Below are 24,906 nucleotides of genomic sequence, written 5' to 3' on the forward strand. Positions count from 1 at the left end.
ATGTAATTACCGAGTTGCAAAAAACTGATGGCACAAGTGCTCTTTGCTTGTAGTATGGCCTGGATGCTGGAAGGCTGAAACAAAGCAAAACCTGACAAAACTGTACAGTGTAGTGTGTCAAATTAGAACAAACAATGCAAGAAATAGATATACTAAGGTGTAAGGGGGGTCACCATCTCGCAAAGGAATTACTAAATCTGATTTCCATATCATACCTAGAAAGAAAAAAAAGAGGAACAGAACATTCTCAAGGATGAAATTTCCACATTTATTATTCTTCCATGTGCATAGAAAATGGCAGTGACGTGTCCTGTGAAGGAGGTGGATGAACATGGCGCTGCTGTCACACTGGACTTTGTGCTTGCAGAGTTCACTACCCACTGAACACAGAGGATGTCAGAGTTTGTTGTCAACTCTTAACAGTTCCGTGAGCTTCCCACTTGTGTTTTAAGCTGTCAGTTCTTCAAATCTCTTTTCAAATGACACACTGCATTACAAATGATGGCACTTAACCAATGTGGCATTTCCATATTTACACCAACAGAAGAAATTTTTACAAGACATAATAGCATACAGTCTTGACATTTAGTAATAGCAATAAAACATGAAGGGCATCCATTTTAATTTTTTTTTCTGTACAAACTATCTGAACATAACTTTATTCACATTAAAAAAATCATCTGTAATTTGATTTGACCTACACATACCCCATCTCACTTCACCCATTTCGCAGACCTCTCATCACGTCACCCACACCCGCACCACTAGAATCTACAAGTAGTTAGACCTAACACCTACACAGAGCTCAGAAAGTCCTCTCCCAAGGGTTTCCGCACTTCCCTGAAAATTCCTCGAAAAAGAAAAAAAAAAATACTCTTCACTCATTCCTTCCATTTCACTTTCACATTTCATCATCGAATCAGCAAGACAGACTTTGCACCTCACCCCAAGCGAAGTCAGAAGGAGTCCCCCAGCAGGCGTCTTGATGCTACACCCAGGAGTCCGGGGACCCTGGGTACTGTTCGGCTCTATAAGAAGGCCGTTTAGTGGAATAAAAGTCTACATAATTTGTGGTCGATTTCAGTCCGTACTGTGTTGAGTAATCAGTAGAAGCTGGAAAGTGGACTCGGTCATCAAAATAAGGGTCTTCATAGCTCCGAGGAGACTGCAAGTACAACCTGTACGCATCCAAGGTCTTCCTGGTGGAGTCATCCTGATAGTAAAGCTGCTGATGCTGTTGGCAAGATGGAAACACAGTTAAAGAACACTGCGGTGGCTTCCAGCTTCTTAAAGCATTTTGTGGGCTAAAGGTGACAGAGCGGCTTCAGGTGCAGCCGCCTTCACCCAAGCAGGGCTTCTGTCAGTTATGTTTATAGGCAAGCTGGCTTTGCGTGCTCAGGAGAGTTAGGTCCTCAAGGGAGTGGCCTGGGCTGTGGAGGAGGCAGCTCTTGCACAGGGAAGGTAAGCATATCGTGAATGTATTTGAGGGCTGGAGAGTTGGCTTTTGATATTTAGATAACGTAATTAAAGGATTGTACCTTAAAACATTTATCACTCAATTTAAAAAGAAACAAGGTGGTTTGATGAACTCTGCTGCACAGTGTAGTATTAAGGGATGAGCAATCTCAAGGCGGGAAGATGACAGAGTTAGCAGAGGCATGCGAGCAAATGATGCTAGAGACAGGCCTTCTGTGAGCCAGTGGTGCTAAGTTCCTCTGAAGCTGGCAAACACCACATGTGCAGCCGTATGGGGCACCTGTTTCTGGGCCCTTCTGTGCAGTCTTAGCTTTGACCTCACCATGACGCCCCTCAGATCATCACGGCTCTGATGTCTGTTTTCATCTTGCCCAAATCGCCTTACTTAGTGAGATGTGAACATTTACCATGTAAGTGCTGGCATCTGACTTAAACTAATTCTAGTATCACTGACATTTCAGAGTTAAAAATCTATGTGTCTAACCCTACCTCCTTTTTTATAGATAAAAAAAGTAGCATAAACTGGGCATAGAGGTGCATGCCTGTGACCCTGGCCACCCCTGAGGTTGAAAAGGGAGGGCCATTTAATCTCAAAAGTCTGAGATCAGCAGAAGCAACAGTAGGGCCCAGTCACAAAACAAAACAAAACAAAACCACCTGAAAAACTAGAACATGAATTATCAGTAATGTGGGAGATGTTTTTTTCTTTTCTATCTGAATAAAGAAGATTGTGGTGTAGAGAGGGGTCCTAGAACATGCTTATTTGGAAGGACACAATACAGTTCTGCCTGGGAAACCCTAGTGTTTTGTGGGTGAGAGGGGTGAGTGTGGCAGGAAGGGCCTAGTGGGTAGCTCGAGGCCCTTCTAGAAATAGAGTGTGGGGAGGAAGTCATAATGATGGAGCTTGATGTGTACAAAAGAGCAATGAGATCAGAGTGGGAGGTGTGCTCCCAACCTTGCCTCACCCCGAGGATGGAAGAGACTTTAGAGGTTAACAGAAAGGGGGAGGGGGCGTGGGGCGTGGGAGAGGGAAGCCGTTGGAGGAACATGCACCAGAGGGTTTCCAGCATTCCCATCATAGGCATGCGGTCTCACAAGCACTGATGGAAACGATTTGTCTAAGCCATGAGCATGGCATGGCTGAAGAGCAGAGAGCCTCAGGGGACACTCCTTGGACCCTGCACTGAGGCCCGGCTCTCACAAGTGGCCCCTTCACTGGGTGACTGCTAGCCAGCCTTCTGTACAAATCATGTTGCAGATTCACCTGTAGCCGTCTATTTTGTTCTCTTGCTGGTGAGGAATAGGAACTGATGTAAATTGGTGAAGGTTTGCTGGAGCCTGTAAGAAAATATTTTATTAAATTAAAACTAGTGCTTATTACCCTGGTCCACCAGGCTGTGTGGGGCCTGCCTTCTCTAGTGCTGGCACAGGCAAAGGGCAGCAGCTCAGACTCCCAGGGTCTGGGAGGGCGGGCAGTAAAAGCAGGCCACGTGCCTGGCAGGCAGGAAGACACGGTGAATGCAGAGCCCTCCCAGCGAGGGCTCATCTCAGCTCTGCTTGGTGGGCTCTGAGCAGTAGCGTGGCTCCCTGTGCTGAGCTGAGGAATGCCACTCTTCCAGGGCCCTGAGCCACAGTGTGCATCAGAGTGATGGGAAATGCACCATTGGCATGGCCTCCGTGCCTCGAAGCAGCTGTGAGGCAGGTCCTGGGTTCTGGAAGGGCAGGCACAGGTGTGTTCAAAGAAGCGGGGCTACACACAGGCATCTTGGGTCTGCCAGAGTTACGTCTATTGTAAATGGAAAAGAACTTGGTAATTCAGCAATTGTCTTCAAGAGTCCAGACTCCTGATGACATCACTATTATTGCTAACACTAGCAAAGGTTTTAATTTTTTTTTAAAATAAGGAAAATAGAGCATACTCCAAGCAAATTAAGTTTATTGAAGCAAGCAAAGATAAAGGGTGCATGCTCGAGAGGCAGTCTTTAAACGAAGCAGGCTGCTGCAGACCCAAAGCCGCCTGCATGTCAGCTTCTATGTGTGTTCCCTTCTGCACAGAGCGTGGTATTTGAAATGTAGCATCTGCAATTTTCTGAGCTATTAATTGCCATGGTAACAAAAGTCGATTAGTAAATAGTCCTGTGAAATCACAATTTCAAAGACAACAGCACAACTCAGACTCCTCCCCCAGCAGCAGTTAAGCTGCCATCAGCTTGCATTTATTTCTTTTTAATAAATAGGTATTTTCCCTCCTTCCCCTCTTCCCCCCCCCCTCAAGAAAAAGTACTTTTTCTCTTGCAGCAGCTCACGACTTCTTTGGAACGTCTGGAGCAATTTTGCTAAATCTTTGAGAATGGACCAATTACGTTTTGGGTTGGCAACTTTAACATATTTTTATGCCCATCTTTCTGAACAGGATATAAAAGTATTAACACTATAATATTTATTTTTATTCTTAAGAAATAATCACACTTGGGGAAAATCATATGATATATTCTACAGTTCACTCAAACCCTTTTCCACAGAAATGCAAATGGACTAGATTGCTATTGACCAGTGTGCACTCAGAAATGAGCCAGTCTAGGGGGATATGCAGCTCCAGCAACGGCACACAGGTCCTCGGTTCTGATGCGTAAGGAACTCGGGTTAGACATGGATGGAGGATGGGAGTAGACAGCATGGCACATGGGCACTCTTCTTTTTTATTTGTGGTCATCATGTAACTATATTAGCTTGATTTCTTTAAAATAACAAAGGGCAACAATCCAATGGCAGCAAAGAAGGGACAGGGATAGGGTTTGCTGCTGGGGGACCATCTTTATGTAAGTGCAGGCTCATTCCCAGGACACTGGCTGAGCGCTCAGAAATGTGGTTCCTCCAGGCATTGTATCACACACTCGCGTGGCGTCTTACCAGGGTACAGGCCTTTGTGTGTGGTGTCCCCTTGGCTATTGTAATACTGCATAGGTGGCTGGGTCCTATCGTATTCAGAGCGAGGGTCTCTGATTCCTAACAGTGCTGGTGAGGAAGAGGTGCTGCCAACTGAAGGGAGAGGCAAAGGAAGGGAAGGAGAAAGAGAGAGAAATCAGATTGTCAGCAAATCTGGAAAGTGCTCCAGAAAAAGGCAGGTTATTAGCAATGCCACAGTAAAATCAGCTCCTAGAGGCGCTTGAGGGCAAAGAGCAGCCAGACCCCGAGGAGGGCCCATGAACACGCTCTAGTTTCCTATACCAGGAAGGGTGACATTGGGCCCATCCCTAGCTGTAGCCAGCAGCCAGCAGCCAGCAGCCAGCTGCAGGGGTCCAGAGTAGAGTGCAGTGTGACTCAGAGACTTGACCCACCCTTAGACACCAAGTGGAATAACTTAGGAACCATGTAAGAGTTACTTCTCCTTTGTGGTCACAGTTTAGTTGCTTATGAACATTGTTTATATAAAGATGTTTGGTAGCAGGATTTTTTTTTTTTTCCTTTTCCTTGAGACAGGGTTTCTTTGTGTAACAGCTCTAGCTGTCCTGGAACTCTTTCTGTAGACCAGGCTGGCCTTGAACTCACAGAGATCCGTCTGCCTCTGCCTCCCAAGTGCTGGGATTAAAGGCGTGCACTACCACCGCCTGGCTTGATAGCAGGTTCTAAAGCATGCTTTGATGTTTGGTCATTTAAAAAATATCCACATTTAAAACTATCTAAATGTGTCTAGAAGGGCCCAGCTCATAACATTTATGGTTCTCTTTATGGTGATCTCACAGGAGATCATGTGAACCTGGTGCCCAGATGAGTTCTGATTCTAGCCTGGGCCACACACCTGATAATGACTACTCATCTACTCATGTCCCCTTTGGACTTTTTTTTTTCTTTTTGGCCAGGAAGGAAGAAAGAACAGGGTAACATGACTTTTTTTTTTTTTTTTTTTTCCTTTTTCTTTTTCTTATTAACAGTCTGGTTTGTAAGAAAGTTAGCTGCAAGTAAGTGGCCATTTCTTTACCCAGTTCACTTGAAAGCAGTGGTCCTCCAGCCTTGGCCCCTGTGGCTTGCTACAGCCATGCCTTCAGAGCGCCCTGGCAGGGCAGGTCTTTTCCTGGGCTGTCACGTCAATGGCACAGGGATGCCTGTGATGAGTGAGGTGGGCATGCACCTCCATGTCTCTGTGCTACTTCCAGCTCACTCTGGAGAAAATGGCAGCACAGAGGAAACCAGCTTCCTTTTAGGATGGCACTTAACAAGGCAGCAGATTGCCCATAAACAGATTCCTCACCAGTGCCGAAAGCTGATGGTCGCCCTCAGACAGCTGGGAGATAGAAATGGCACAGAGGGCTGCCTAGGGACCATGGTGGGGGCCATTAGCACTTTGTATGTTTAAGAGCTCCACATGGCAAACCCATCGCATAGTAACTGTGTGCTAATCTGTTTGAAATGATTCTGTGCTTGCACACAAGCCCCCTGTCTGCCAGCTGCCCCTATTGGCTCCCCTGACACCCCTGTGCTGAAGTCCTTAGACATGCTGAATATTTTTATAATAGCATGAGGGCTTATCAAGGGTGTCCAAAACCAAGCAAAGTTCTTGTTGAACAAAATAGCTCATAACTTTAAACCAAGACATAGATACCCACTACATACAGTAGGTGCAGATAATGTTTAAGAAAAACGAAAAAGCCCAAACCAACACAAACAGCATCAAATTCCCAGCACAGCCACAGACATCCATTATGTGGCAAGAGGCCCTGGGCAGGGATATTACTCTCTTTGTCCACATGAGCAATAGGACTGTCAGAAACAGAACAGCTGACTACAACAGATAATACATGTGTCAGAATGTGTGATTTAAAGCCAAATCAAAGTAAGAAGTGTTACTTTTCCTGTTTCATCCTGGTAAGAATTACATTTATAGGACTATTTTGACTTTGCGGTCCTAATGTTTGTTTATATGTAAAAGATTTAGTGTGAAGTTTAAAACATTCCTTCCATTAAGCTAAATTCTTCAAATGGGTGGGTGGCTCAGCTGCAAGAGTCTCAGTGTAAAGTCCAAGTGACTTCCTAAGAAGCCACGCTCTGAGGTGGGATGGGTGGACGGTGTAAGGGTGTGTGTCTGCAAAGCAGCCAGGGGCCTGCGGGGTGCCACTGCAAAGCTTGAAAGGCCTAAGTTCAAGGAGCCTGTCCCTAAGGTGGTTCACCAAGAAAACTAAGAAATAACAAACAGAAACAGAAACAGAAAGCAACCAACCCAAAGCAACAACGGCTGCAGCGACAATCCTACTTAGGAGGAGACTGAAGACTTGTGCAAAGTTGGCAGATAGCAGAGACATTCCCAGTCAGCCAGTGAGTCTTAAGTTACCCTCCACCCTCCAGGACTCTACATCTCGTTAGTGGTCCTGCTGGCCAGATGTGGGCGCCAGGGTCCCTTCACAAGCATGGTGAAGCAGCATCCAGGTGTGGGGACAGGCCCTGGGCTTGTGTTTATGCACTGCAGGCTCTCAGGTTAATAGGCAGTGCTGAAATGACAGGCTTAATCAGCTCAGACTCAGGTTTTTTTCTCTCTGTGTGTGAGAACAATGTTCCATCACACAAATGCCCACTGACCTGACTGGATGATAGGTGACATCTGTTGGTTGGTGGTGGACAAAGAAGGGTGTGATTTGAACCGGTCTCTCTCTAGCGTGGACACAGGTGTAATAAAATGGTTCTGATTCCATCCATCCTGTGGCGTTAAAAGAAAACAAATGTCTTAAAATGAGTAAGAGCACTCTACTGCAGTTCGTGAACAGGTGTGTGTGTGCTCTGAGGACTGCTGATCACATCACAACTATGCTTGGATGTTACCTTTTTGTAAATGCTCCGGAGGTCCCGATACTGCCATAATGTATTCAAGACCTGGGCTGCGGCCTTCACCACTTTCAGAGAGGATCTAGGGAGAGAAGGTGGTTTAAGGAAGATGGGTAGCATGGCCACTCACTTTGAGACACTCAGGCTGCAAACCAGTAGCCAAAGGAGCAGAATGGAGGATACCAGATTCTGAGTGCAGAAACCTTTGCAGCACAGGGGAACCCTGAAAGCTGCTACCCATCCCTCCAATTTCTCCCATCACATCTTTTCTTAAACCCACGGCCTCCACATTACTGTTGATTCCAATGGTGAGGCTTCAACCTCACCCTAGCTGAGTAGGCAGGGCCGCTAACTCTTGCCTACCCCTCATCGTCTCCTTCCACTTGGCTTCCAGTTACCTTATGCCCCTGAGGACTCATGATCTGGCTTCTCCTTTCTGAGTTCATTTTGGTGTCCCCATCTCCCTGATGCCCGTCAACCCTCACTTCTATAAACAAGCCGTTTAGATGTTGCTGACTCCCAAGGTATCTTTTTTTCTAGCTTGAGCGTCTGCCCTGCACCTCTCCCTCTGACCACAAACTCACTGCATGTTTCATAGTTATCTCCAAACACCCAAGTCCAGAGCAGGCTTCCCTGCCTCTTTTGACAAACACTCCGGAGTTATTCACAGTCTTCTCTCCTGCCGCTCACTTACCTGCTACTCTGCCCCCTTCAGCCCCATCAGAGATGCTGGGGTTGTCAGTGTGGCTGCTGCACCCTAGTCTTTAGTGTGTGTGGGGGGGATGAGGTCATGCTGATCTTTCTCTAAGGGAAACATTCCATGTCCCTCATTGCTCACTGCTCTCTGACAGCTTTGGCTTCAGCCAGAGGTTGGCTTTAAGCTCCCACTGCCTCTCAGTGCTGTTGCTCACCAACTCATCCTTCCTTCTCCTTTACATAAGTTCTGTCTCAGCTGTACCAGACCCTGTTGCTCTCCTCCCCTGGCTGCCTCTTGCTGGACCTCTGCTCACATGCTTCTACCCAAAGAGCTGCACCGCCTCCTTTACCCTGCCTGCATCCTCACCCAGGTCTCATGCCTACTGTCACCACAAGGCCGTCTCTGGTTACTTCTTTCTCCCTGACACACTCTGTCTTGATTTTGTCGTTTGCCCCTGTCAGCACTGTCTGCCAAGCCCTGCTGCTGTTACTCATTGCACTCCTCACCTGTCTTGGCCCTGGAATGCTGCTTTCTGATCTGTTAACTGTTGTGTGCCCAGGACTGAGAACAGCACCTGGACATGCAATAAATACAGGGGAGACCATTAGGAAGTAAAGTGCAGGAAACCAAACACAACTTAGGGCCTTTTTATTTATGTGTAGGGGTGTTTTTATGTATGTATGTATGTATGTATGTATGTATGTATGTATGTATGTATGTATGTATATATACCATGTTTATGCCTGGTGCCCTCATAGCTCAAAAACAAACCCAGGACCTCTGGAAAAATAGTGAGTGCTCTTAAATGATGATTTTTCCAGTCTTGTCTGGTCCAAGACATCTTGATTCTTTTGGTTTGAGTAAGAGATTAGGGGTGTGTGTGTGAGTGTGTGTGTGTGTATTATGTACGCAAACCTTTCTACAAGTGCAGGCTACCTAGTGAGCTTCTAAGAGTGTGTAAGGTGATCATATGACCTTCTGTGTGCGTGTGTGTGTGTGTGTGTGTGTGTGTGTGTGTGTGTGTGCATGTGTATTGGTGAGGGGGGAGAGGCTGCAGAGGAAGCCAGTGGAGTAAGATCTTGACTGCCTGTGTCCCCCACCCCCAAAAGACAAGGTTTCTGTGTAGCTTGAGCTACATAGTGAGTTCAAGGTCAGCGTAGAATACAGGGTAGGCCCTTATTTGAAAGAAAAAGCAAGCAAACAGACAAACATATTGTATGAATTTGTTACTAGTGAAATAGTGAAATAAAAGGGCTGAAAGGCAATACTGTTTATGCTGACAGATGTGGCTTCTAGCGGGTAAGGCTACGGTTTTCTGCATTATTCTGTATTTTAAGAGTTCTTTCAGGGTATCAGCTGACAGACTAGATGAGCTGTCACCTGAGCCTCAGCACTGCCATTCAGCTAATTAATCAGCCATCCCCATGCATGTAACAGGGCCAAGCTTTGTTCTGTGGGTGAGGGCACAGCAACAGAGAAAAGACTCAGTCTGACTGTGGGAGTCAGATGCTACAGGAAGACTCAGATAATACAGTCAGTGCCAGCCAGAGAACCAGCATGGGTGGGGGAGGGGGAGCGGTGAGAGTGGCTGCAGACCTACTGCTTGGAGAAGGTACTTGGCACCCCCACTTCCATTTTGCTGATCGGACACACAAAGGCAAACTTAGTCACAGCTGCAGCCACATGAGAGGAGGCTCTACTTCACTACTGATTAGTTCTGCCCACTTGTGCTGCTTCTTCTGTTACTGTCATCCACAAGCAAGGGGAGATGTGTGACCCAGCCCAGAGCATGCGCGTGCGGAGCGGTGCTTTTCCTGCCTTCTGGGCCCTCGGCAGCAGAGTCAGTCTCAAGGATGAGGTTCTGACATTCTCCCAGAGCAGGCCGTAGGCTTTGAACAGAGGCCAACGTGCAAGAGAAACAGGACTGTCTCCACCCTGGTGCTTTGGTTCTTCTAGGAGCTGACATGAACCAATGTGGCTTTAGCGATGGCTACAGCCTGGGCATCTAAGTCTCCCCCAAGTTCCTACGCACAAGTCCTAACTCCAATGTGACAGTGCTGGAGGTGGCCTTTGAGAACCAGGTGAAGATAAAGGTCACTGTCTATAAGACCAGAAAGGGGCTTGCACCAGAAGACATCACATCTATTGGTGCCTTGATCCTGAATTTCACAGGTACCAGAATTGTGGGAAATAAACTTCTGTTGTTCGTAAGCTCTCTAGCCCACAGCGTTTTGTGAGAGTAACCTGAGAAGACTAAGTCAGAACGAGATGGAGGAGTGAGGCACACTATAATAAAGGAAACCGCCACACATGACACAAAGCAAAGCCCCCAACCGTTGCCCCATTACAGGTCTTGGCTGATGTAGACTGCTCAGTCTATCGGCATGTGAGAAGTACAGAAATCAATCCTTGCGTCAGGCATGGCCCCTCCGCAGAGGCAGGACAGTCCCAGGACGCAGGGCCTCACACTTGCCTGTCTCCCCGGCCTTTGGTTATGTTCACCAGCTTCTCTATGCCCCCCGAGTCAGCCAGAGCTTTGGCGTTCTCCATGTTCTTGCTGGTGACCTCATGCAGAGCACAGCACACAGCTGCCACGGTCTCGTCAGACAGGATGCTGGGGCCATTGCCGCCGGGAAGCCTGTTGACCAGGTCTCGCATGGCGTATTTACCTGCCGGGAGCACAAGACCAGGGTCAACTCTCCACGGGCATTAGCTTTTTATTGCTGCTGTTAGAATCTTGATAATTTGAAGGTTTTAAAAAACAGAGCTTCAAAAGAGACATGGACATGGAAAAAAATACCCAGAGCCCATAGCAAAGAAGAAAGGCACAAATGCAACTTTGAGGGAAAGTTAACATTCACTGTCATGTCACTTCAACAAATGACTTCTTTATAGAACATTACTGTCACTTGCTGAAAGAAATACAAACCAGTGTTCGGAGGAATGACTGGCCGTGATGCCACACTATACACTAATGACAGTAATGAAGGCTTAGGGCAAAATCCTATTTTTAATTCCAGTGTATCAAAATACTTCAATTTCTGCTCAAAGCCTTAAAAAACAAAAAACAAAAAACCTTATCTTTGAATCTGGACCAACTAAGGTTGCCAAAAATGCTTTTCATTAAATCTTTCTGGGTCTGGTCTTCTGAGTCACCAGAGAGCAGTCTCCCACTTGAACAAAGCTGAGGGTTATGTCTGCTGATCTGGCATCAGCAGTTAACCATAGTTTCTTTAAAAGACACAAGGAGAAATCTTCTGGTGAAATTACAGGTGCATTACCTCCTATATAATGATAATGAAGTCCATGAGGAGACAGGGCTGAGGAGGGACTTTCAGCCAGGGAAGAGATATCTCATAAACACCCAACTTCTTTTCCTTTTCCTCCTCCAGAGATTATCTCTAGCTTTTTCAATTACAATTACCAACCGACAAAGTGGGATAAATGTACCACAAACAAACAAAATTAACTAAGGTAAAAGTAAATATTTTCTTAGGGTCCCTGATGCTAACCAGGGTTTTCATCAAAGGGTGTTTATATGCAGCGGCAGCTGTAGCAGGCGGGTCCTAACTGCAAGCTGCGCGCTGTGCCACTTCCTGCATGTCATGAGTAGAGCTCCTTAGAGCAGAGGTTGTTATGAAGAGTGGGGAACCAGTTGTGATGCTGGAAGCCTACAAGATAAACGTGGATCCGAGAGCATGGCAAGGTGACTGAATGCTTACACACGGGCAGAGTGTACAAGGACACGTGATTAGGCAGCCATGGTTCTTAGCAGTAGAAACTCAGTGAGTATGTATCTTCTCATAAGAAATTCAGAGAAGATAGATGTAACATCTAAGTCTTGATTCGACTGCTCTGACCACAGAGAGAGAGAGTCAGTCTCTCTCTCTAGGAAGTGTGGGGATTTGGCAGGGATTTGGCAGGGATTTGGCAGGGCAGGACCACAGACTCACTCACATACTCTCTCTCTCGCTGTTCTGCCAGGCAAGGTGTAACTGGCTTTACTGGCAAGTCACTGTATTTCGTTTAATTTTCCGTGACTCCTTTTTCGTGGGACTTGGCTTGACCTCAGCGCGGCCTCATGCATGCTATGGATGCAGCCTACCATGAAGCCATACCGCCTGCAGCCTTCCTTTGAGATAGGTCTCACTACTGCAGACTGACGTGTACCCTGTAGGCCAGGCTGGCTTTGAACTCATCTTTCTGCTTTAGCCTCTCAAGTAGCTGTGACTGGCTTAGACCTCAGCTAATCTTAAAGCTAGACATTATTCTCACTGTCTCTCATGCTTTCTCTTGCTCTCCATCCTGCCTCCCCTTTGTATTGTAGCATGTGTGTTTTAAGTTGGGTCTAAATTCACATGAATCCATTAAAAAAAAAAAATCACCCCTTCCCCCACGCCACCAGCCATGGGGCTGACATGGAGCCTGGATGGATGTAGGGTACTGTCCCCATTTTCTCTTACTTCCTCTAACAGTGACCCTGCAGGCACTGCCAACTTCTTTTCAGAGCCTGGACAGAGCTCCTCTGGGTCCCCCCAGGAGGAAGCGGGCAGCAGTAGGGTACACTGTGGGTTATGAGCTTAGTGAGCATCAGGTTCAGGGTACAGGACACCATCTATGGGGTACCCCTCCTCTTTCTGTTACCCTGCAAACTGCTGGGATAGGACAGTGCTTGGAGACCAGCAAACTGCCTGGTATGCAAAGAGGGTGCTGGTGTACTTGCTCTCTGTGACACAAGAGCAAAGGCCACCTAAAATACTGCATCCTAGTGGCCCAGTCCTTACCTCACCTCCGTCCTGACCCCACCTTGAGGTGGAAGTGACAGTGGTCTGTCACAGGGCTGAGCATTCACACAGACCTGGGAGGGAAAGCTATACAGTGTCCATACACTTTCTTTTGGTTACTTAGAAGATGGTCGTGTTGGTGAATTAGCAGATATCAGTACAAATACTGGAAAAGGAAATGAAAACATTCTTGTTCTGGCTGCTCAGGACATAACTTCTCTTAGGAGACACCAATTTCATTAAGCAGTACGGTTATATATACCTGAAATCACTGGAGATCTCTGGCTTTCCTGGAAATTTACCTTCTCAGAGCAATGTTTAATTAATGAGTCTGCTTCTTGTTGAAAAAGAATAGTTGGAAAGCAGAGAGTCCAAATACATCAAGAAATGAGGAGCAGGCTCGGTTGGAGATAATTTTAACGGCGCGCATTAATAAATCACGCGTTTTGTAACTGTCACAGTTGCTTCCTTTGCAGCTCACTCTGTCACCAGTACATACCGATGAGCTCCTTGTTGCGAACGTCCAGCGCCATGTTCCTCAAGGCAGTGGCCACAGAAGAGACGACTCTGTCATTATCCATCCTCAGGAGCTCAACAAGGATGGGAAGCCCCTTTTCCTTCCGGACAGCTGCCCGGATGTACGCTGCAAACTGGGGCAAAACAAGGCCGCAGTGAATTAAACGTGAGCTCCACTCTCACACGCTACTGCAATCTGAAGACATAAGCCAACACATTAAATGTTTTCTGTCCAGTGCAGACTAAGTCAGTGGTACCACCGCTTGCGAGACAGGCAGGCTGCAATGGCTGGTTTAAAAAGAAATCCCTCAACGCCTGAAGATCTCAAACCACCATCTGTCAGATTTCTGAGCAGTGCAGAGAAGGCAGTGAGTACTTTCTACTCAGATATTATAACCGTGATTATGGAAGGAGCCTCTGTTTCCTTTGCAGTTGGCCCCACACTGGATGCAGAGGCCAGACAGAAGTAGCATGGCAGAGATACCCTCCTAGTGTACTTTACAGGGGAGCCTGGCTTCACTGAGCTACTCATTTTTTAGTGCACAGTGTAACAATATGGAGAGTATGTCAAAAAGACTGCTGGAACAATTTCTTTTCTCAGGAGAAAGGGAGTTCGCCACAGACATGAGGTGCCATAATTCATACCCACAGCAAAAACATGTCTGGTTGCAAAATGCATTTTCACATCAACTGGCTGCTGCTTGTGCACCGTGTGAACAGGAAGGCAGTACTACGTCATTACCGAAGAAGCAACAACAAAGTGATGTTACCGAATAGACCTGGACAATTCAAAGGAGCTGCTCTAGGAACAGGTAGTATTGTCCTACTGTGGACAAGGCACGGAGACAGGGATCCATTAGCTTTCTGCAATTACTGTTAATGTTAAAATGTGTGACTGACTGCCCAGTTTCTTGAATGCGAACAGAAGTGATTATGTTAATCATATATGTAACAGGAACAAATGCCTTTCAAAGATCCAATTAACATTCATTGTATGAAATGATAGCTTTTATTTTCCAAATCAGATGGAATCTACAGGGAGGAAATGAATATTGTGCCCAGGTGGTTACACACAAGCACAGCATATACAACACAGTACAAGGCTCACTCACTCTTGCAGACAGCACTGGGGCAGTGTAAAGTTTCAGCTTTCTGAAACTGCAGACCCATAAGGCTTCCTGTTTCCCCTGGAGACTGCCTGGGCCAACCCAGCGAGCCTTTTCCCAGTTTTTCTTCTATTGTATATGCAGCCATGGCTACCTTTTTGTTTGTTTGTTTGCTTTTTGATTTTTGAGACAGGGTTTCACCATGTAGCCTTGGCTGTCCTGGACTCACTATGTAGACCAGGCTGGCCTCGAACTCACAGCGATCTGCCTGCTTCTGCTTCCTGAGTGCTGGGATTAAAGGTGTGTGCCACCACATCCAGTTTGCCATGGCTAGATTTTAAAAATCAAAGTCTTTTATGTTTATATTTTTATCACATACATAAGAAATGTATTTCTTAATTTTTGATGATGTGTATGTATGTCACGTGGGTGTGAGTGCCCAAAGAGGCCAGCAGGGGGCATCAGCTGTAGACTGCCTGGTGTGGGGTGGGGAACCAGACTCCTTTCCTCCTCAAGGACAGCAAGCTTTGTTAACTGCTGAGCCACCTCTTCAGCCCCGAGGCTCTGAGATTTTTGATATTCAAAATCCTTAAATACAATGTTTGTATTTTAAATAAGTTTGCCATGTGACTTTTACTTAGTGAATGATCCCAGGAATGAAAATCTACAAAGTTCAATCATGCGTGTTTTCATCATTACAATTTTAATCACCAAGTGATTCTTTGGCTATATAACAAATATTTATATGCCAGGAGCTATCCTCAGTCTTTGTGTCTCTTTGTTTTGTTTTTAATCATTTTGCTCAGTACTCCCAACCATGCACGAGCAATATTCATTTCATCGCACATATGAAATTGCTGAGGTCGGGGTCCTCTACCTTGGCTTGTAGGAATTCCGATAGCTTTTTAGCACTAAGCTATTTAGGAACAGGAAATAAGCAACCACACTGACTTAGGTAACACCAGACTACAAGTACCTGCAGAGACTCTGTGTCAGCCACCTGAATGAATACGCACACCACCTACTACTAGCAGAGTTCACTCATGGAGAACTGAGCCTCATCTTGGGAGGTGGGACAAGGAGCCAAAATATAGTCCCCTACCCCCCACCCCTTACCATGCACTTGTCAGCAAGTTTCTGGTGATTGAAAATGTTTCACATAGGGACTGTTTGGGAAAATAAGAAATGACAGCTGAAGTTTTTTTTGTGTGTGTGTTTTGTTTCTTCAAGACAGGGTTTCTCTGTGTAGCCTTGGCTGCCCAGGACTCAATTTGTAGACCAGGCTGGACTCGAACTCACAGAGATCCACCTGCCTCTGCCACCCCTGAGTGCTGGGATCACAGGAGTGCGCCACCACACCTGCTGATAGCTCAAGTTTTAAGAAACTTCATTTTCTGTTTGGCTGCACATGTGCAGAGGCACACTCTGGAGAAGTCTGAGAGAAGTGGGGGTGCTCCAGCCAGCACTGCCTGATCGCAACTTTTGGAATCAGGTCCCCATCTTCTTTCATTCACTATGATGTGGTACAGGATCCCATGGGGAACCCCAGCCTGTACTTTTCCTTGACCTCACCCCCTGCAAAGCCACAGAAGTGAGCCACCAGTGTCCGCACCTGCTTATCTTTGTCCCTCATCTGCTGAAAACCTCAGTGCTCCCTTGTCTGTGGGTCAGCGTCTGGTTTTGGACATGATGGCCAGCTCCAAGGCAGCCCCTCCTTGTCCTGTCTGCTTTGCCCCAGAGCAGCCTGCTGAACTGACACTGTCCTTTCCTCCCACAAGACCTTTTCCTCTTTTATCGCCTCCTCCTCTTCACTCCATCCTCGGCCCCTGCAGGCTTAGCTTGGTTCATGCTGCCGAAGTCTTCAACTTCATCCTCCTATTTCTCCCTGCCCACTGCCAGGCCACTCTGGGAGTTGGCTTTCAGGACCACACAGGATGGATCCAGTGGGCACTATAATATTTGCCTATCAGCCTCAGATTCTCAGGGAAGGGACTCTATCATATGCATTGTAGGGTACCCAGAGTGGCATCTGGTCTCCTCCCCAAACCCCCTTAATTCCCTTTTATGGACAAACCCTTTCAGCTCCATGGCTGATCTGACCACAGGGACAGAAACAAATGTGGACAAGGAGGAAACATCCCACCTTCCAGTTGCCAGCGGAGAGGTTCTGGAGCGAGCCGGCAGAGCCTTCCAAGGTGGCTGGGTTGGAACTTTCTGCTAAAAGAGTCAGATACGGTTTTACCACTGATGGGTGCCAGAGCATCTCAACTCCTTTGGGGGACTTGGACAGTCCAGGGATAGGCCCGACTCCATCCCACTGAAAGACAAATGGAACACGTGAGGGGGCAGGAAGGAAGACAGAACTCTGACTGCCGAAAATATGCATTTTGTTAGATTTGGCTTTAGCTAAATAGTAACACTCTTTTCTGCCAATGACATGATTTCTCATTCTCTAATACATAAAACTGTAGAGAAATAAAATGCTCACTTGATCCTCTTGTGGAGTTCTCTTTTTTTTCTTCTTCTTCTTCCCCCAGCAGCTTGGTTCTGAGTCTTTGCTGGGAGACTCTTTTCCTAGTAAGTCATCCAATTCATTTAGTCCAAGCAGCCGGGCCTGCGGGACTTCCAGCTCCAGCCGATAGGACAGGTTCCTCAGGGTACACACACAGTTCTCCACTGTCTGAAACCCAACATAGTGTGTAATTAAAAACATCACACAAAATGGCCTTGGCACGGCATACACCAACAGGAAATAAGTGGAGAACAAGAAGGAAATGCTGCTGTGTTTACTTCACCATGACACAATCTAAGGGAAGTACAACTCTTCAGTCTTGTGGACCAGGGTGCCGCTGTAAACGGAGGAGCTGGCTTTATGCTGAGAGTCATGAGGCTTGTTCAGAGCCACACGGCCTCACGATGCTGTGGCCTCACTCTGGCCCCTGTGCAGGACAGTGGGGTGTTCTGCCTCCCTTCCGGGACCAGTCCTGTCACCAAGTCTGATTTCTGCTGCATCCATTTCCTATCTTCCATCTCTGAGGAATGCATTAATTTCTTTCTGTTGACATTTTGCCTTCTGCACCTGGTTTTTAAACTTCTAATTGGGGGCCAACTGTCCCTTCAACTCAGATGTCTAAAGTCAAGGCTAGGGTTGGCCCACCTGACAAGTTCTCCTTCTCAACTTGCTGTTTCTCTTGGTTTCATCTGTAGGTCTTGTTTAACGTGGCTCAACTAAAACTTCGCTGTTACTTCTCCCAAGTCTATCTCTTTTCTCTTGCAGACTAGTCTTTGTGACCTAGCCCATGCCAACACCACAAAGCCTGGACACCTGCGGACTCCTGACCCTCTAGCTCTGTCTTCCTGACTTCCACAGCCCTAGGGGCAGAATTTACTAGAGTGTCACAAAGGAGACAGGCGGCATGGGGAAGAGTTGGGGTGGGCTGGGGCGTGTCTGTGTCTAGGAGCAGGAAATTCGGCATGAAAGAGCACAGCTGTCACCTGGAAACCACAGAGAAATCCTGGACCTGTATGAGGGCCTTCACCACACGTCACCATGTCCCCATGGTTCCAGGCCTGTTCTTTTGCCACATCATTCCCAACTTGTAATGTTTATAGACTCATCCTTTGATCCGGACAGCAGCCCCAGGCTCCGGATTTCAGAGACTGGATGGCAAGCACGCAGGTAGGTAGTTGTCACCTGCCACCTGGGGTGTAGGTGCTAAAAAGGCACTGACCTTGCTGTCATAATCAGACGTGTTCACACACGTGTGGATCACATACAACAGCGAGTCCACCAGCCCTTCACAGGACCGCATTTGCTTGCGTGCTTCCTCCCCCGCCGAGCTGAGGTTCCTGGGTGGACAGAGACACGGGGGAAGTTGCGGAGATGAACAACTTACTCTTCAGCCAGAAAGCCCAACTCTAATGGTCCCAGAGATGGCAGCGGAGAGCACACATTGCAAGGTGACTTAAGGAGATACACCACCCACTGCCACTTGCAGCCCTCTGTTTGCTAAGCCAGCTTCTTACATTCATGGTGACTTGCTCTGACCCATAGGCCTCAGATAAGCAGCTTCTGTGTTACTTCAGATAAAGGCTGTCATGGCTATTATTGGTTGTCATTTTGACTACATCTGCAATCAACTGAAACCGAAATCAATGGATACAACTGTGAGGACTTTGTTCCCTTTTTTCATTTGAAGTGGCCTGATGTTAATCTGGATCTTGAGGTTGGAAGCTTCACCTAGGCTACCCCTGCTGGCAGACTGTATAAATAAAGACCACGGGAGAAGGAAGCTTGCTCCCCCTGCTTGCCTGCTCTTGCTAGCAATCTTTCACTGCTATTAGACCTACTTCTCTGGGACTCCAGTGTGTACTGAAGCCCAGCTGGGCATCCAGCCTCATGAACTGAACTACTACTGGCTTCTTGGACTTTCTTGGATTAGCTGCACCACAGCCTCCAAGTCATTCTAATAACATCCCCCATATAAAAATATGTATATACATCCCATATATAATCTATAAATTGTAATAAATTCTAATAAATCTCTCTCTCACACACACTCATTCTATAACTTCTGTTCATCTAGAGAATTCTGACTTGAATATATAGACTTTAATTTACCTCTGTGATTATCACAGAATGCACCAGTAACTCTTACTTCACCATTACTTTTTATGGTGCCTACTGCCATCTTCCCATTCCCTAGTGGCACCTTCCTTATAGCTGGGCCGCAGTTCATCTAGTTTCACCCTGGTTTTACACAAGTGATATTTACCAAGCATTATAGCAGGGTCATGTAAGGTTTACAATGGGCTAGCTGAGGAGGGGAGCCAAGCTTCCTTGGATACAGGATGGAGGATGGGGTGCTGTTTCTGCTGACTACAGGCTGTGACCCATGTAAGACTGGCCGCATGAGTTGAAGCACCTGCTGTCTTCTTGAATCTTCATCCCACGTTGGCCCAGACACGAGCTTCTGTGGAGCTACAGCACAGGCCCTCTCCGCCTGGCTCAAGCTCTCTGCCCAAGAGGTGTTCAAATGTCTTGTTTTTGTTTTTGTTTTTCCTTTCAGGGCTGGGACTTGAACTCAGGACCCTGTGCATGACAGTACTGCCATCTCTAGCCTACAGACAAAGCCACTAAAGCTCATGGTGGAAATGGGGAGCTGGGCTTTGCTGGTCACTCTGCCATTCTGCCAAAGTTCTTGTTTCATGTGCCTTGAGCATAAGAGGCTTTGGAACAGTGTCAGATATGAGTGGGTAAGCAATTAAGGAGCTGATCCCCAACCGTTTAAGAGAATCACAGGTTTTATATGTTAAATGTAATGACTTAGGGAGCAGCATTTGGGCTGACTATTTACAGAACTCAGAAGCAATAGTAGTTGAAGTCAGATGAATCTTTACATCCTGAATTTCAAAGGTCATAACTGGAACTGAAACATAACCCAAGCTGTATCAGACCTGCAGTAAGCATGTGGTAATCAGAAGCCAAAACCAAAAACAGAAAATTCTACTACAAGAGAAAATGCTAGAACTGCCTGAGTGCCCTCAGACTGCACAGGCCATTCTGGCTAACTGATATAAGAGTCATATGAAAGACAGTTGCTTTTGGGCTCCAGCCTGTGCTCAGTGTCTCCTCACACAGTAACAAAGTCTGTACCCCAGACTATGTATGAAGGAGAGCCACCACCTTTGGGAGAAGCTAGCCAGATAGCGCCTTCTAGAGTCAATTTACTTATGACACGCATTCTTTCATCTCGTAATTAACTGGAAATGAAGCTCTTACCTCAGGCAACCTGTCGTATTCCGCAGAACCAGTGAGGTCTGAAATTTGATTTTATGATCATCATCAAAGGAAGAGTTATTCCACCCAGAATGTGGAACGATCACAGTGTTGGTTAAGGTTGAGAGAGCATCTCGAATGATTGTCATCTTTACAGCATCGCATGAGGATAAATTCCAAAGAACCCCTGAAAGAGAAAGTCCAAGCAGAAATTGGCAGATTCCATGGCTTTAAGACAGAAACAAACAAAAGAGCCCCAACTTATAGCAACGCAACCTGCTCCCCCAGCCCATGCTCCATATTTGCAACTGGACTGGGATGGACCTGTGGTGAATGCTGCACACACACATGCTGGCTTTTACAATGTATTTCAAGGTCATCTTCAAGTCATCTATTAGACAAGACAACTGTGGGCTTTACAAAGCAAAGAAACAATCCCAGGGGTGGGGTGGGGGGATGTGGCAGGGCGGTAACCCAAGCTCAGGGGCCATGAATACAATATGCCTGTGATTTTCGTAAAGCTTGCTTTTCCTGCATTGTCCCTTATATTCATGGCTGATTAATGACAAGCCTCTAGAATTTATGACTTAGACACAATTTCATTTTCTCAAAAGATTAATATACTTCTCTTCATTACGTCTCCTTTCTAGGTGTTTCTAATTAATTAATTAATTTTCACTTCACTAGCAGGAAGTTCAGCTTTAATAGTTTCCAGAGTACAGTGTAGTGTAATGTCCTAAAGATACCAAGAGCATGGAGGCTTGTTATACTTGCTTCATTTTCCTTATTTAAAGTTTATACATTTTATGTTTACTTTGAAGAGTTTTATTGCCATGTGTTTGAGAAGTATAAGTTACTGTCATCCCTCTTTAGATACAGGAGAAAGTAATAAGTGAAGTGTGTTAACTTACTGCCATAACTCTGAATGATTCAAACAGAAATGGAACCGCATTGGAGATGCCTACTTTAATAGCATTTTTGTATCAATGCGCTGTTTTAAGTAAGGAGTAGTGGAGAGCTGGTGCATCTGGCTTTCTTTGCCCAAAAGTCTCTTGGAGCCCCACAATCATCAGCACTGGACACTTGTGGGCCTGTGGGAGGAGGGGCTGGCAGTGTCTGCCTTTGTCTATGGGAATCTGTTGGGCTTGCGAACACAACTGATCAAGAGCACTGGGCCAGACAAGACTAGTACTGCTGCTCTGAATGTTATGATCCAAGGGGCCTGCCTGAGCAGCCTTCTCTGGATGTAAAGTACAGGAGGAATGTAGACAGCCTATAGCAGTTTTGGTGTTTGTATGATCAAAGAATAGTTGAAGAGTTAAAAAAAAAAAATCCTGACTGTGCGCCCAAGGGCTGCCTTCCCCAGCCATCCCTATACTGCAGAGATGTGTGTCAGTAGTGGAGACCGATGCCGTGTACCTATCCTCACCCTGTGTTTTGCTCTGCCTGTGCCTGCTTTGATTTCTAGACCTTATTAATTTGGTTTCTCAGCCCCTTCCCCAAGGACTTTCACCCCTGGTCTTTCCCAGCACATTCTAAGCACATCCTCTAAGGACTTTATCTTGTGTGGTGCCATCTGGTCGGACCGAGGCTAGTTCTCCTTTAAGGAGGGTGGGTATGTCCAAAAGGGGGATTTAGATAATTTAGGATCTGGACGATAAAGGCCCTGATTTGTTTTTGAAAACGGATTCTTCTCACTATGGTCTTTGTCCACATAACTGTTTGAAGACCTGAGGTCTCACTGAGAGGTGTGTACACATATGTGCCCAGGTGCTTAGGAACAGAACTGACTTCCGCTGTTATAGCTCTCTGGAGTGTTTTGGGGCAATGGTTGGGTGCTGGGGGTTTGGCCAGATTGTCTTAGAAGCAGCTGGGGAAGAAGTAATCCTGACGGTGGCCATATTTATCTTTGCTCCATAGTGGCCTTTACTGGCTGTTTCTGTTTCCTATGCAAAAGACATTAGCTGAACATTTTCTTAGGGAAAAACAATGGAAGACAGTGATGGACAAGATCTGAGAGCTAATTCTTGATTGGTCTGTCCTGTCCACGAAACAAGAGAAAGGAAGAAGACAGAAGAGTGGGCTGAGGCACAGCAGGGTTGGGACGGGCTTCAATGCTCCTGCTAATGAAGCCATCACATTCAATCTAGGCTGCCAGGAGCAGGAGCCAGCTACAGTGGCAGCACACAGCTCACTGGCCATGGACGGGGGAAATGCTATTACCCAGAACACCCCTGCTGATGGTTCTGGAGCATGAGATTCCTAACATGACTGCTGCAATTCTCTTTCTGTCAAAGCCCTTCACATCCCTGACCTCAGAAACCACAACTCTCAGGGACAGCTTCGTTTTCCAATAAGCTGCTTTCTTCATCACAGAGTAAGTGCAGTTTAGTCAAGTTAACTATAAGGCGAAGTTGATGCAAAGCAACGCTCATATCGGAGGCTATAAATACAACCAGATGTACAGTTGTCCCTCATTATACATGGGGTGGGGGTTGCGGGGCTAATTCTAGGTCCCCTCTAGTTATCAAAGTAGGCAGATGCTCAGGTTGCTTGCAACAAGTGGCATGTGCAGTACTGCATATGATCTATGCCCACTGTCTACTGTGTAACTGCATTTCTCAGCATACATATCCAATGCAAGGTAAACTTTGCGGAACTATTTGTTATACTATAATTTGTATTTGATTTTTTTCTCCATTGTATTGTTGTTTCCTTGAATATTGTCCTGCTGTCAGTTGACTCTGTGGATGCACCTTATAGCCAGCTCTTTATCTCCACAAGAAACCAAACCACCTGCCCCAGAAACTTCAGGTTCAATCACAGCCAAAAAGAGAAGAGGGGGCCTAGGACAAGAAATTCCCTGATCCTGGCTCTAAATTCCCTTGGTTTTGTTTTGTCTTCATTCCTAGCTATCCCTAAGCTTTACTTCTGGCAAGAGGGTATTCTTCAAATTTGAACAGTCTGAGGCTTTTTTTTTTTTTAAAGTACTGAACTAGAATTTTCCTTCTCTCCAACTTGGAGTGGCCAGTAGACTTGCATGTCATCCTACAGTTCATTAGCAATCAACTTGGGATTGGACATCAGATAAGTATCCTCAAATCACCAAAAGCAAAAACATCCTCAACTGATTCATAGCGTCTTTATTCACGCTGTGCTTGGAGCCAAGATGCTCCAAGTCAATCAAGCCCCCACTTGATTACTTTAGGGATATGCAATCCTAGATGGATTTTCTTAAAGGAAGATGAACACGTACACTTTTAAATTTAATTTAAATTTCATTAGGCACATACGGGCAGCTACCTAACTGTTCCTTTTCATGTTTTGTCACACATGTACCGAATAGAAAGTACCTGCATATACTTGTTGATGGATTAATTTATGCCTTGTGTTTGTTTAGAAATTTCCCTTTTATTTTCTGCCTATCGTGCTTGGAGGGTAGATTGTGACTTTTCTTGAAACAACATTCAAGAGTGAAGGTCCATAAATGCACAGAAGGAGCCCAGACAGTGACCCAGATCTTTTACGCAATCTGCTCGGTACCTATGTATGCTGCCTTTCATGACACCACCATCTTGCTGTGCCACCTCCCAGCATTAGAAGAGTCACACCATGACACTAGAATGCCTATCCCTCAGACTTCGAGGCAGGAAGGAACAGGGTTGCCAGAATAAGAACATCAGGCTATTTAAGGACGTGCAACACTCCAGCAGATGAGCTGGCTGATAGTGCTATCCGTGGGTCAACTAGGTCATAAAGCCAACCAGTGGGACTCTGGCTTTCATCTCTACAACAACAACAACAACAACAACAACAAAAACCTTGTCCCGTCTATTCATGACTAGAGAGGAAAGACCAGTTTTGACAAGCATGTGATATTGACATGAGCCACACGGCAGCAGCTTTATTGCCCTATGCTGTGTGCCACTCACCACACACCAAGCCACACTCGTACCTCTGCACTGAACAGGTCAGGCTGAGCCCCGTTTGTAGGGCTGTACTAACCAAGGATGAAGTAAATCTTAAGACACTGATTTAAAACTTTAAAATCAAAACCTAGGGTTTTGATTTCCTACTCCCAAACCCCACAGTACAGCACACAACTTAGTTCTGGTCAACAAATACTAGACAAAAAAGGGTTCAGTGAGACTGAAAAGCCTTAGAGAGGGCAGGATGAATCTGGCTCTTGCACTCAAGGTGAAAAGCACCATTCTCCCAGCTGGCTGACAATCCCTGTATACACTCCTCCTTGCTGGGGTGGAACCATGTTTTTTCCAGTTGTCTAGGCCTCCAGGACAAGAAGAAGACCGTAAGTGATGAGAAGAAAACAGAGCAGCTCCCAGAGGTGCCAAGACTGACGAGAACACCAAGAGCTATGAGCCTGGCCTTCTCCATCCACGTGGGGAGCCTCCAGCCCTGACATCCTCATGTGAAACTGCCCTCAAAGCTGTGAGCGGCATGTTCCGTTACTGCCGTGTGCCCACACAGAAAGCTAAAGGCAAGCTATAATTTAGTTTAGGAAGCTGGGGGTTTTATTTATTTTAAAGCAATTAGCTCTCTGTTCTGAGGACTGAGGATATGCACATACAAATGAATTTAGAAAGCATTAGGAATTTCCATGCGCATTGAAGAAAATGACGCTCATTCTCTATCACAGAAAAAGTACAGATCATCATGGGTAACCAGTAAGCAAAGTGAAATGCTGCTGTGGGAGATGAAAGTTTGTTTTCTTCA

General features: G+C 46.2%; 1 protein-coding gene across 1 annotated transcript in view; it reads right to left on the bottom strand.

The window, feature by feature from the left end:
* Positions 1–227: 227 nt before the first annotated feature.
* Positions 228–24,906, bottom strand: part of Pkp4 (plakophilin 4) — a 214,218-nt gene continuing 189,539 nt past the window's right edge. The window contains exons 12-22 of the mRNA XM_051166576.1: positions 20,176–20,359; positions 18,125–18,242; positions 16,882–17,073; positions 16,537–16,710; positions 13,271–13,421; positions 10,461–10,656; positions 7,288–7,372; positions 7,048–7,165; positions 4,387–4,515; positions 2,741–2,814; positions 228–1,234 (exon numbers count right to left, since the gene is read on the bottom strand). Of these exons, the coding sequence (XP_051022533.1) occupies positions 989–1,234; positions 2,741–2,814; positions 4,387–4,515; positions 7,048–7,165; positions 7,288–7,372; positions 10,461–10,656; positions 13,271–13,421; positions 16,537–16,710; positions 16,882–17,073; positions 18,125–18,242; positions 20,176–20,359 (1,667 nt within the window). The 3' untranslated portion in view covers positions 228–988. The remainder of the gene's footprint in view (positions 1,235–2,740; positions 2,815–4,386; positions 4,516–7,047; positions 7,166–7,287; positions 7,373–10,460; positions 10,657–13,270; positions 13,422–16,536; positions 16,711–16,881; positions 17,074–18,124; positions 18,243–20,175; positions 20,360–24,906) is intronic.

Source organism: Acomys russatus, chromosome 24 (genome assembly GCF_903995435.1).
Source record: "Acomys russatus chromosome 24, mAcoRus1.1, whole genome shotgun sequence".
NCBI lineage: Eukaryota > Metazoa > Chordata > Mammalia > Rodentia > Muridae > Acomys > Acomys russatus.